Below are 12,803 nucleotides of genomic sequence, written 5' to 3'. Positions count from 1 at the left end.
CCTGCCCGTAACGGTCACTCGGGGCTGGCGCAGCGAGCGCTGCCCCCCGCGCGGGTCTCTGCCGCGCCGTGACGCGGCTTCGGCCTCTTGAAATCCAGCGTTTCAGGGAGACGTAAACGCACCCCCGAGCCCTGGAGTGCTCCGAGTTGACCCGCCCGGTCCCTCCGACCCACGGCAGCACAAAGCAAGTAGACGGTTTAACCAGCACTTTCCCCTCCGCTTTTCAACGCGTTTACCAACAACATTATGCATCATAAACGGAAGCTTTCCAGGAGGTACGTTTTACGATGGGAGATAAAATATAAAGATTTAGTAGACTAGCTCGCCTTTTTTTTTTTTTTTCCCAGCTCAAGTTTCCCCGGGAAGCTTTTAGGAAAATCCCTTAGCTTGCACAGAAAACAGCTGTTAGTTCTCACCGCATAACGCCAGAAACGCTACTACGCAAGATCTGCGAGGCATCGTGCTTGAAAAATTCAAGCAAGCAGTGTAAAAGGGGCGCTGAGGGCAGACCAGATTTCCGCCCCGCAGAACCCACTTTATATCGCCAAACAAAATCTCTTTTTGTAGCAAAGTTGCAGCCAATCCCACAGCCACACATATAACCCAGATTTATCAAACCTGCACTTTTAGAAAACATTGCCCGTGAGCTTACTAGTACGTGACTGTCACACATCCAGGCATTAAAAATGCCTGTTTTAATGCAGCCTTTCAGAGATCTTAAAATGGCATAAAATGAGCTTGCAGGAGCTAGGGTAGTTTTGTTGTAACGCATTTTCAGGGTTCGGAGGTAAAGGATTTAGGAATAGTTCACCTGCACATTCACACAGCTCCAAGGAAGGAAGGTACAAAGAAATGCGAAGTCTTTTCACCTGTTTTCTGTACTGCAGAGTGTAAGCCAGGCTCCTATCCAGCTCAAACCTGGAGCCGCCATACAGCCCCCCCAGCTATCACCAGGGAAGCAGCGGGAGTCCCAACTGTGCTGGCATCATCCTGCTCCACGATGAGTTAGCAAATGTGCCTGCAAAGCCAGCTAACGCCTCGCACAGCTCTGGGCCTCTCGCGAGCCGAGCTGTGCACCCCCTGGCATGGTGCTGCCCTACAGTTGGACGCACTTGCTCGTAACTGGCTCTGGAATCACTTAAAAAAATAAAAAAAAAACCATGCATGTCATACAGCATAGATGTATTCAAGGTCGCAGGAGCAACCATCATGCTGGCACATGGGGCACTGACAAGAGATGGTAATATATCTTCAGTAGATTTTGATTAAAATGATCTTCTCAAATTACTCAAAGCAAGTAGCCCAGGAAATGTTTCTAGTGGCTAAACAGCAGTGCCATAACCTGTAACTTGATGGGAACTCCATGAAAGCCTGGCTAGTCACATACTTTCTTAAACACTTGTGCAACCTTTCAGGAGCTGAATACAACTTTGAACAACTGTAGTATGCCCACATTCGTAGCACATCAACAGATCTACCTGTTGCTGTCAGTCTTCCTTGTCAGTATGAAGCAAAGTTCTCCAAAACATGCCTGTAAGGACATCTACAAGCACAGTGACCGCTGGCTGGGCTGGTACCAGTGTTGCAAGGCCAAGCTGCAGCTCCAGGAACACAGGTCGTACCAGCACCAGGTCCTCCTCCAGGTCATCTCCTGTTCATTGGCTGAAGGATACTAGCCCTACTGGATTTGTGATCGATGGAACAAATAACCAAAAAAAGCATGCAAGAATTACTGTTTAGGGCATAGAAAATTAAAAGGAGAGCTAGAATGGTCATGCAGCCTTGCCGCTGGCTGAGCTGGCCACAAGAGCTCCCATCCGTTAACCTGTTCCTAAAAACCTCTGGTAATAGATACTGCTCAGTTCCCAGAGCACTCTTTTCTGGTACCTCACTCTATTTACTATAAAAAAGTTTTTTCCAAGCTGAACAATAGTCTAGACTTTTTTTGTTTCTTGCACTACAGTTTATACTCATGATCTCTAGTCCTAGCACCACAGACATGCATAAGACTGATCCTCTGCAACAGCATTTAGATAAATGAAGATTTCCACTCTTTCCTCTGATCTTCTCATTTTTAAGCCAACTCCCATTTTTTCCAGTCCTAGACCCTAGCCATTCTTTTATTCTCTCCCCTAGCCTATCCTCAGGTGGTCAGTATCTTTTTTATTTTTATGGATAAGCCAGTTTAAAAGTGCTGGTGATTGTGCTGGTCACAAGGTCTGTGCTGGTCCCAGAGGAAAAAAAACTTTCCTCTGCATAGACAATTCTAACCCACCAATTTCCAGGTCCTTAGCTAGAAGCCATCACTGGTTTAGCTAACCAAATTTAGCTAGCCAAATCAATTATTGTGCCATTCCTAGAAAAGGAAGACTTCACAGTAACAGCAAGCTATGCAACTGCTTAGTAATAATTCTATGTTTAATTTTACCCAAAGAAGTCTATTAACTCCAGTTTCCAGATCTTCCCTTTCTAGGCTTCAAGTTAAAAAAAAAAACACAACAAAAAACAACAACAACAAAAAAGGAATCTCTTCCGTTCAGCCTCTTTAATCCTTGTCATAGCACTATATCCAAAACTATTCTGTGATTACCACTTCTATCTACAGTAATCTTAACTAAATTAGCACTGATTCAGCTCCACCAGTGGAATGTTTCCTACAGAGCAGGGACTAGCATTTTTATCACTGTTAGAACTAATTTTGATCAGAACACATTTCAGCACAGTGGCTGAAAAATAACAATAGTAAAAAGGATTAGTGGCTCTACCGTGTAGCCTATGCTAATGATTCTATTGTATGGGACCACTTCTGGACAACTGACTAATGCAATCTAAATAGCAACTTGCTATTTGTAGCAATATGCTACTTCTCATTTCAGACTTTGTATTTCATGTGAATTTACGGGGAAATAAAAATTATAAAGCAACACTGAAATTAACAAAAAGTGAAATTATGAAAAGACTTAAAGAACTAAGTACACACCCTACAGTAAGTGGTTGATGATGTATTTATGTAATTAAGTCATTCACTCATGCATTTTCACAATTCATACGAAGACAGGTTTGTTCAAGTAACAGATAGTTAATATACTAATCTTAAACCCCCCAGAACAGTAAACCAGCTTCAGGAGGAAGGACCATATATTACTCTCTATTACTCCTTTTGCATATCAGCAGAATGACTGACAGTATCAGGGCACTTATTTTGAACCAGCTGCATGGTACAATACACTATGCTTCAACGTGAATAATATATTTGTTTCATAAGAAGGTAATCAGTAGATTATAAACTGATTACTTCAAGTTCCTTAATCAGTGCTTAGTTAGAATTACTTTAGAAAAAGTAATTTTAACAAGGTTAAGATTACTGATGTATTATCATATTATATTATACATCAGTATTATAATACTGATGTATTATTATTAGTGTATCTCACTAAACCCAGCAATGTTTAAAATGAACATAATATAAAGTAATATAAAACATTTTCAAACATATAAAAGAATGCCAAAACATACTTCAATATATTGATACTACAACCAACTTTCCCTTTCAGACTGCTTCAGTATAAAGGAATTTGAAAATTATATATTCCAACTAACACTCAATTTCTTTCAAAATTAAGAACCTTTGAAATAACAAACAATGTTTTTTACAGAAGTAATGTTGAAAAAAACATAAGATTTATGTACAATTAAAAAACCCAGTTTTTTGAACAGCTACGTATCTGTTTTGCAGACACTCAGTGAGACTATGGATGCAAATGAATGAATGTATAACCAGGCATTAAAACATTCCATTAAAACAAAGTGTGGGATGTTTTCGGGGGGTTATATTTTTTTCTTCTCCTCTTCTTGTTTCCTCTCCTTTCATATACTTTGGAGCAGGCTGTTTCATTCTCCATCTCTACAACCTAATCATGTAGTACTAAAAGTAATACCTCTTTATAGTGGAAAATAAACATACATAGTCTTAATAAATCCTCCCCCCCCCCCCCAGTTTAGTATCTCAGTCACAAGTCAGCAGTGCATGTGATCCCTTTTCAAGATCTAGACAAGATCTGGATTAGATTTTTCTAATATTCAATTACCACTGAAACAAGATGCTATCCAGTTTACTGACTACTGAAAAATTCCCACAACACAGATTTTTAACCTTTTTTTTTAATGCCTGCAAACAGGTTTCTGAAAGGGCTATTGAATTCTAAGATCCCACTTCTCTTGTGGTGAACAAGATTTCAGGGAAATTCTGAAAATGCTGTACTCCACAAAAGGATTCGATCTGACAACCTGAAGGATAAAACTCCATAATAAAGACCAGTCAAATAATTACAGACAACATGGCACCAAATATGGACACGGACTTAAAAAAAAAAAGTTAATTTATTTCCCAAGTAGGAGTGAACTAACAGTCTGAATGTGAAGGAAAAAGAAATGCATTTCCACTTTTCGTCTTATCTGCACTTTTAGTTCCTATTCGCGTTCATTTAAAGAGATCTTATTTAAGACAGTCTTTATGTTCTGTAAATGATGATCAGTGTCATTCAACCAGAGGCCAAAATAATAGTGGTGATTAAAGGAAACCCAAATGCCCTTTACAGACTATTCATAATTTGCAGAGCTCTGAAAGTTGCAATTCTCTTGTAATAAAGAGTATACTGAATTCTGAAAAAGGGGCAATATTCAAACAAATGTCAGCTTCATCAACAACACTTTTGTCTTTAGGATTTTGCCAGAGATCCTTCAACACTTAAGTTCCCTGCCAGGAGTAATTCTCTCCTAACATTGACAAAAAAGATATATATATTTCTTTTATATTTACATATTATACATATTTACATTTTTAATACTACAGTTGCAGAGGGAAAAACTGGGTACAGATTTATTATCTGTCTTTAAATGCTCCAACAGTATTTTTTCCCTTTGAAAAATTTAGAAGTCCTTTTCAGGTCCTTTGATAGCTAGATACAGTCCACGTTCCGCAGGCCACCGTCCATAGTCAAAGCACCGAATCTAAAATGAAAAAAGTGTATTCTTAGCCGATTAAACAGATTCACATCTCAACACACATATTTTTATCTAATTATTGTACATGAAAAGAAGATACAAGGAAGGACACTATGCTCTAAGACTGGGGAATAATTGAAAAAAAACATAAAACCCCCCAAAAGTTTAGCCTGAAGCTAAGCTCAGCTCTACCAGCACTTTATCACAAAGCTTTTAGTAGATTATATTTTTTACCATCATCATCATTAGAAAACTGACCCACTGCTAACAGCTCCCATTTGCAATAGCTTCCTTAGAACCAAAAGTATTTCAGCTCTTCACACAGAAAAAAGCAAAATCATTCTCTATGCGATAATCAAAACACTCTCCCGGTATTGTGAGAAATACATTGGCCTCTCTCTCTTCACTTTATGTAAGTAAACTGCAAAACTGCATTCATTCAGACTGGTATAATTCCACAGTTGTTAAAAATGATACCTAAAAGTGAAGAGTTAAAAGACCCCAGTAGATTGCTGCAGAAATACTGGGTTTAAATTCAGAATTAACCTCTCTGTACAACAGATATTTCCATTAGCTAAACAGAAGTTACCTTAAACAAGAATGACATGATTGCTGTGTCAGAACAATTTTACAATAATGTTTCAAGGTTTTGAAGAAAGCTTGTTACATCTCAGATCAGCAGTTCAAAAACACGTCTACTGTCATCAAATAAATTATATAATTGTCCCGTAAGTTGCCTTCTAGATCTACAAAATGTACCAAATTAAGGCTGTTCCAAATGTCAGCCAAAAAAGGAGAATGATTGCTTGCCTTTCCAAAATGTGATTGTTCTCAGCCAGCTCTTTAACAACCCCTTCCATTTCCTCCTTGAGTTTCTTCATACTGTAGTAACAAAAAGCAAAAGGAAGGTTACAATTTTTATAAGAACAGTTATCTACTACGACTGCTCACCACCACAAAGCTTTCAGCAACTTGCTATTATATGCACACAAAGAGAAAATATCAGATTGGCTATTCAGTAGAAGAGATGGATGATGTATTAGTGTAGTCCCCTACTAATTTCCACCACTTTAGCAATATAAAGTTTTTTCCTGCAATAAATATAAAGTTCTTGCTCTTAACAGAGCAGCCACTTAAGCTTTGCACTTACAAAGCAGTTAAGTCAACCAGAAAAAAAAATGTAATTCACGTATATAGAAGATATAGAATATTACATCAATCCAATTAAGAAATTCTTACCCAAGAGTCATTTCCACTAATGTGTTTGAACTTGGATAAACTGGATTCATTGTATGTTTCATTCCACTGGAAGCTGCAAACATTTTTTGAGGCAGAGCATCTTGTAACTACAGTAAATAGAAAGCAAATATAAATTACAAGGTACGTTGTCACACATATCTTGGTGTCTACCTTAAAATATTCTTTAAATTCTCCATTGCCATGATGCCTCACAAAATCATTACAGTGGAGAGCCATCTGATAGTCTGCAAGTTCAGCTCATCATGGCAAGTTCTGTACTGACATGACCCACAGTTCCCTGATTTGTTCCATCTTCCTAACTGCCTTATATTTTGATAATAAACTCTCTGACGGAGGAATTATCTATTTGTTATGTTTGTAGATATCCTAAGGCAGCAGGAGCTCAATCAATAACTGGCATCTGTAGTGCTACCAAAACAGGAACAAGTAAAACACTTCAGTAGCTTCTACATCTTTTAGGTGTTTTTTTTTTTCATTTACATTTCCTTAATAAAGAATAGTAATTTTATTGCATGAAAATGTTCTTTTGTGCCCTGAGATTAGGGTTTGTTTGTTTGTTTTTTTTGATGTGAGGGACACTGTATTAAATTTGATGCTCACATGTCTCACTAACTAGGTTCCACAGGAAACAGCTCTTCTCATTCTCTCGATTTTGAGCTAACTCTAATAGTTTGCATCCTGCAGAATCTCTGTCCAAATGTTACAAAATATTTTCATTCATGGCACCAGCAGCATTACATTAGCACATATCCTTGAGCCTCTGTCCCCAACCTTCAATATTGGAGTAATGTTTTTAAGCTTCGTAGGAGTATTAAAATAATCCTCTAGGTGCTCAGATACTATTATGATAGGAGTTGCACAGAATATTTCTCAACGAATCCAAATCCACTTGCATAGATTTTTGTAGGGACTGCTAGCCCTACCAAAAAAAAAAAAAAAAAGCCTGATTCAAAATCAGGCTGACTTCTATGCTACTCTTCCACCAGCGGTGAAGCTACTACAGACCATACTATAAATTCTATATCCGTGCACTCCTATATTTCAATGTGACTGCATTCATGTAATTAAGACTCACTATAAACAACACTACTAGTAATAAACAACATGGAATAGATTTTTTTATGTCAAGTGTTCGCAAAACTAATTTAGAAGCATTCTACCTCATTTATATAATCCTGGTATTTGGATACCTCTTCTTCAATATCAAAACACTGGTTGCTGAGAGCCAGTAACTGTTTCCTTGTATGAAGCATTTTCCTAGGGAAAAAAAAAAAGTTTTATTTAAAAAACTTCCTTTTAAAAAAGTGCTGCAGTCAACACTACCAAATATTAAAAAAAAAATCAGTATCTTGCCTTGTCCAGTCCTCAGCCTTGTCCAAAAATGTATCATACTTGCTGACACATTCATCTTTGAACAGAGCTACAGCTTTTGTAGCATGCAAATACAGCTTCTGCCTGCAACACACGAACAACAGGAACAATGTTATATTGTTTTCAGAAGCCCATTCCTCTAATTTGCTTTCTGAAACTTGGAGAACAGATATATGGACTTAAAATCCCTTCAGCCAACTTTCTGTCATGTTGTAATGCATGAGAACTCAGCACACTGCATGAAATGACAGGTTATGTTTCAAAAATAGACCCTGGCAGGGAGAAAATGTTTTATCCGTAGCATTTAGTTTCAATTATTTGCATATGAACAATTAGTCAAATATCTTCTCCCAGTCAACATTTACCCATGCAAGTATATTTGAAGAAAAGGAATTCTAAACAGAAAGGACAGGAACTCTTATTATTTTTTATTTGTCGTGTGCAGACACTTGGAACCTTCATCATATGCAAGTAATTCTTTGTGCTGAGTAATATATACGCAACACAAATACTGTTTTGTGTGTCAGCTTAAATTTATGACAAGAGAAAAAAGCAAGCTGATGGAGAGATAAGGACAGGAAGATGAAACAAAATCCAACACTGGTTAGCAATGCAGACAGGAGTCCCTCTGTGACTGCCCTGCCATGTTATGCATTGCACCAGGAAGTAAAATTATGGGATGGAAAATATTCTGACACTGCTTCTGGTATTTCACTAAGTCTTGCATAACCAGATAGCTACTGGTTAATCAAATGCTGGCTGGAGTGTGGCTAGTTTGTCATGTCAGGTATGCATACCTGTCATTCAGCCAGAAAATATCTGATTTGAGTGCTGCTCCCTTGTCTCTCTAGAGGTAAATATTGCAAAGACCAGTTACCCTTGCTAATGGAACAAAGTTCTTAAATGTCATTTTTCAGATCAGCAGAGCTCAAGCTACAGCACTGCAGAACAGCAGGTACTTCATACAAACCACTGCAGTTTCTCTCTGGGGTCAATCAAGTAAAACTGGATGTAATTAGGATCTCAAAAGTGCCTAAACAATCCTGAGGAGACACTTGTGATAGAAAATACATTGCTATTCAAAACCATGGAAATGAAGCCTATTTATTTAAAGTTTTTCACATATTAATGTAAGGACACATTTTGATTGTTAGAAAAAGGCCTTAAAAGCCCAGTTTGCCTGAGAGAGTGCAGCTTTAAAACAAGCTACAGATTGTGCCCCTATGTTGGCCAGTTTTCCAACCATAGCCTTAAGAATATAAGGCTGGAAATTCTCTCTTATGTTATTAAGTTCAGTCCCTTGCTATTGCAGGCAATCGTATCCAAGTCACTTTCAGTTTATCAGCATCTGCCTTAAAATTAGTTAGGTTTCTTGCCCCTGCTGTCCTTTATCTTAAGGGGATGTCTCCTCTACTTGACAGTTACCCCATTTAGCTTTCGCTAGGGCAAAATCAGGTGACATGCTTGGGAGATTACCAGTGTCTTCTGCAAGTCAGCCTTCTATCAGTAATTGTCAGTGAAGCTACTAGTAGCAACAGCCAGAACGCTTAGAAACTGACACAGGGGTGTCTAAATTCACATAGCAGCAAGCAGAGTCTAGAGAGCTGCTCTGTTGAGCAGGCACGAGGAGAACAACTCAGTTACCTAAACACAGGCACCTAGCACCATTTGAGATGCACAAGGATATTCTGCCCTGCTTCCAGCTGTCCATCCAGAAAGGTGCGAGTCTCCCATTTGTTTTGGGTCATACCCGTCAGTTCCATAAGCCTGCCCAATATCTTGGGACAACTGATATAGTACTAGGTATCTGCCTGTGAGGAACTGAATTGAGCCCAAGGCATCTACGGCAGGATGAGCAGAATAGCTGTTCACATTTGTTCAAGAGCTAGTAAGTAGAGTCAGAGGGGCCTTAATGGGAGCCCAGACACCCAGGTTACATACAGACTCTTAATGTAGGGACCTCTCAGAAGTAGTAAATTCTTCACAGAGGTGAGAACTGCATTAAAATTTATTTTACATGCTGTATTTCCTGGAAGATTAAGTCACTCTATAATGTAATTCAACTAGCCCATGTTTTATTAATCTGAAGAAAATTATCTCTGCCTTAGTTACAAAGTCACTTAACTGCTATTAAGGGTTTTTCTTTCCCTAAGAAAAAAAAACAGTAATAATTTTCATTTCCTAAAATACAGTTATGTCCAGATAAGGAACAGGTATTAACATCAACATTTAAAAGGTATATCAGCAAAGGAACTCCACTGCCAGAAAGTACCTCATTATAACATGTTGGCTCTCCATGTATTTACAATGTTTGAAGGAAATTAAAAATAAGTCCATGTCCTAAAGAGCTTACAATTTAAAATTAATAATCATTGACAGAAGAGGTTGCTGCCAATAGCACCTGAAGGACCTGCAAGCAACGATGATGTTTCCTAAAAGTAACTTCAAAAACACTTACTTGTCAAACTTGTGAATTTGCTCTTCGTTATAAGGAAGCCCTAGGATTAAAGCAGATAACCAGATATTACAGTTTAATTCTGTTAACTGTATTTATATAAAACTCCAATAAATTTACCCATTTTTTATATGTTTTCCTCTTCCTGTTCTTGCAGGTAAGAGGCAGTAACTTACTTTATTTCAGTGGTGCTATTCAAATTTCTGAGACTAACTGTTTTTTTATTTATCCAGGCTTTACAATAGTACTCAACTGAGACAGCACTACAGACACATTCACTCTTGCTGACTGTTTCCCCATTGCTACCATAAATAGCCTAGTAGATCAAATATTGACCTGTCCTTTACATTATAATTTATGTTAAAAGTAAATCAAGTTACTTACTACGTTCTGCTTTGTCTTTTTTGAACTGATAATAAATATCTGTGATGGAACATAGCAGTGCCTGCAGCCTCTCTGGACTAGAATGACAACAGGAAGAAAATCACATATTTTATATATAAACTTAAGTACACACTGATGAGTTTTATGAACTACAACTCAATGTAGAATTCAATATATATTAAAACAATGAAACAGTTACTTACTTTCTGTCTTTTGGATGCATGCCTTCCTGATTTGCCCAGGTATCAGCCAGTAAACCACCAGGAGAAAGTTTGTTTTTGATATCTTGAAGACTAGTTTCTATTGTGCCCTGAGAGCTGGAGAGCTACATAAGAGCAACAAAGTTCAATTTTAGCACTTGCTAAAGTGAAAAATTACTTCAGGCTGAAAACAGACCAAGTACCTTAGTACTATGAACTCATTTGTGTAACTGATAATCATTAAAGGAACATGCCCAGTCACATATAGAAAGTCTGCCTAGGCTTCTCTAAGAGCAGATAAAATATGGCATTAGTAAAGAAAGGATCTTCTTTGAAGCTGGCATTTCCCCTAACTAATATCTGTTTTCTTCTGATGTCCTCAGTAATAAGTTTCTTCCTTTCATATATCCTCTACTTGCTTCTACACTTGCTCTTTCAGTTTATTAACAATTTGTACAATGACTATTCACATAATTCATAACAACTCTTATACTTCAAATAACCTCCAAAACAGAAGTGCACAAAGCACCTTTTGTTTTCTAGAATAGAGAACTTTATAGTTTTTCCAGGACACCAGTGTATAAAGTCATTTTCAATTTTTCTTTGACTGTCTGAAAACATGATACAAATTTCAGAGCAGATCACTCTGAAGTGTGTGTACATGTACCATTTTAGAAAGCCAGTGAGGTAGTTCAGTATTCTTCAAGGAAAGGGGGGAAAAAGAAGCCTCAAACTAAAAGATACACTTCATTGCTTTAAATTTTTTATTGGAGTATTGTAGTAAAGGGATTGTACTTTCAAGGACTTCTTATTTTCACTACACTGGGCTAACAACAGGATTTACTCCGTTTTCAGAAAAATATCTACATCTCAGCACTGGCATTTTAACAACCTCTGGCAGTCTAGAAATAACTATGACAATTCAAAATCCGTATTACCTGTGTGACTCTATTTGGATTTTTCTCTAGAAAAAAATATTTTGGGAATGACACTGGTTTTGTAAGATACTTACACGCAGCAGTTTTGCATGTATCTCTGAAATTTCATCCACTTCTGATGTTTCCAGGCTGATCTGCATTAAATTCTCATATCTGACCACAAAAAAAAGAAACATAGCACAATAATAAGAAAATAAATGAGTGCTGTGAATACACTCCGAATATTATTTGAATCTGAAAATTAACAATAACTACCACTCTCTTTATATGAAATACAATATTTATCCACCAATCATGAATGACAAACAACCTTAGAGGCCATAAACAACAAAGGAAATATTTTAGTTTAAAAAAGTCTTTGAATTTTTTAATACATTTGAACTGTTTAAAAAAAGACTTTAAACTTCCATTCCTAATTTTTTTATTCTGCTCTCATTACTTTTATTCTGCAGGCAAATAATCTCTCATCAAGTAATTTTTAAAAGGTTACCAAACTAAAATTACTTAAAACAATCAATGACAACACACTGGAACTAATATTCTAGTGCCACGAGGTGCTCCTCTTTGGAAACTTATTGGAAAGGTTGAGCTACCAAAACCTTACAGGCTGGACTACTAGCACTCCCTGTTCATACTAATACTTTCCGCATGACTGTAATTCAAGTGCTAAACAGATCAATGAGAAGATTTTTAATGGTGAGTCTCAGGCAGATTTTTTTTTTTAAACACCATCAAAACAGCTCAGATATTTTCAAAATGATACATTCTTTGCTCTAGCTGAATACTCTGTTTACTTTTTCCACATAAAAGCACTGAATTCTCATGCTGTGAAGCACAGCCTAGAAAAGAGATGGCTTTTCCAGAGGACACGCACCCTTTGCTAACTCCAGGAAGTTTTCCGAAGTTAAATAAACTGAAAAGCTTGCCCCTTCGTAAAAGGCTGAAACAGCACATGCAAACACGTAAGAAGCAAATTTCTATCCATGAATCCTACTCCAGTCCACAAGTGAACATATTTTTTCTTCAAAATTGCTGCTTTGAATCACAGAATGGTTGAGGTTGGAAGAATCCATTAGAGATCATCTAGTCCAACCCCCCTGCTCAAGCAGGGTCACCTAGAGCACGTTGCACAGGATCGCGTCCAGGCAGGTTTTGAATATCTCCAGAGAAGGAGACTCCACTACCTCTCGG

The 12,803-nt window shown here is 37.5% G+C and overlaps 1 protein-coding gene across 2 annotated transcripts in view; it reads right to left on the bottom strand.

Moving 5' to 3' along the window:
- Window positions 1-2,987: 2,987 nt before the first annotated feature.
- The window catches only part of TBK1 (TANK binding kinase 1), a 31,176-nt gene continuing 21,360 nt past the window's right edge, over window positions 2,988-12,803 (bottom strand). For both annotated transcript variants that reach the window (XM_026070054.1, XM_026070056.1), the window contains exons 13-21: window positions 11,687-11,765; window positions 10,678-10,799; window positions 10,475-10,551; window positions 10,094-10,133; window positions 7,618-7,719; window positions 7,425-7,521; window positions 6,244-6,350; window positions 5,815-5,886; window positions 2,988-5,010 (exon numbers count right to left, since the gene is read on the bottom strand). In XM_026070054.1, the coding sequence (XP_025925839.1) occupies window positions 4,959-5,010; window positions 5,815-5,886; window positions 6,244-6,350; window positions 7,425-7,521; window positions 7,618-7,719; window positions 10,094-10,133; window positions 10,475-10,551; window positions 10,678-10,799; window positions 11,687-11,765 (748 nt within the window). In that variant the 3' untranslated portion in view covers window positions 2,988-4,958. The remainder of the gene's footprint in view (window positions 5,011-5,814; window positions 5,887-6,243; window positions 6,351-7,424; window positions 7,522-7,617; window positions 7,720-10,093; window positions 10,134-10,474; window positions 10,552-10,677; window positions 10,800-11,686; window positions 11,766-12,803) is intronic.

The sequence above is a fragment of the Apteryx rowi genome, unplaced genomic scaffold (genome assembly GCF_003343035.1).
Source record: "Apteryx rowi isolate R43461 unplaced genomic scaffold, aptRow1 scaffold_302, whole genome shotgun sequence".
Lineage (NCBI taxonomy): Eukaryota > Metazoa > Chordata > Aves > Apterygiformes > Apterygidae > Apteryx > Apteryx rowi.
This window is presented reverse-complemented; position numbering and strand designations above follow the sequence as displayed.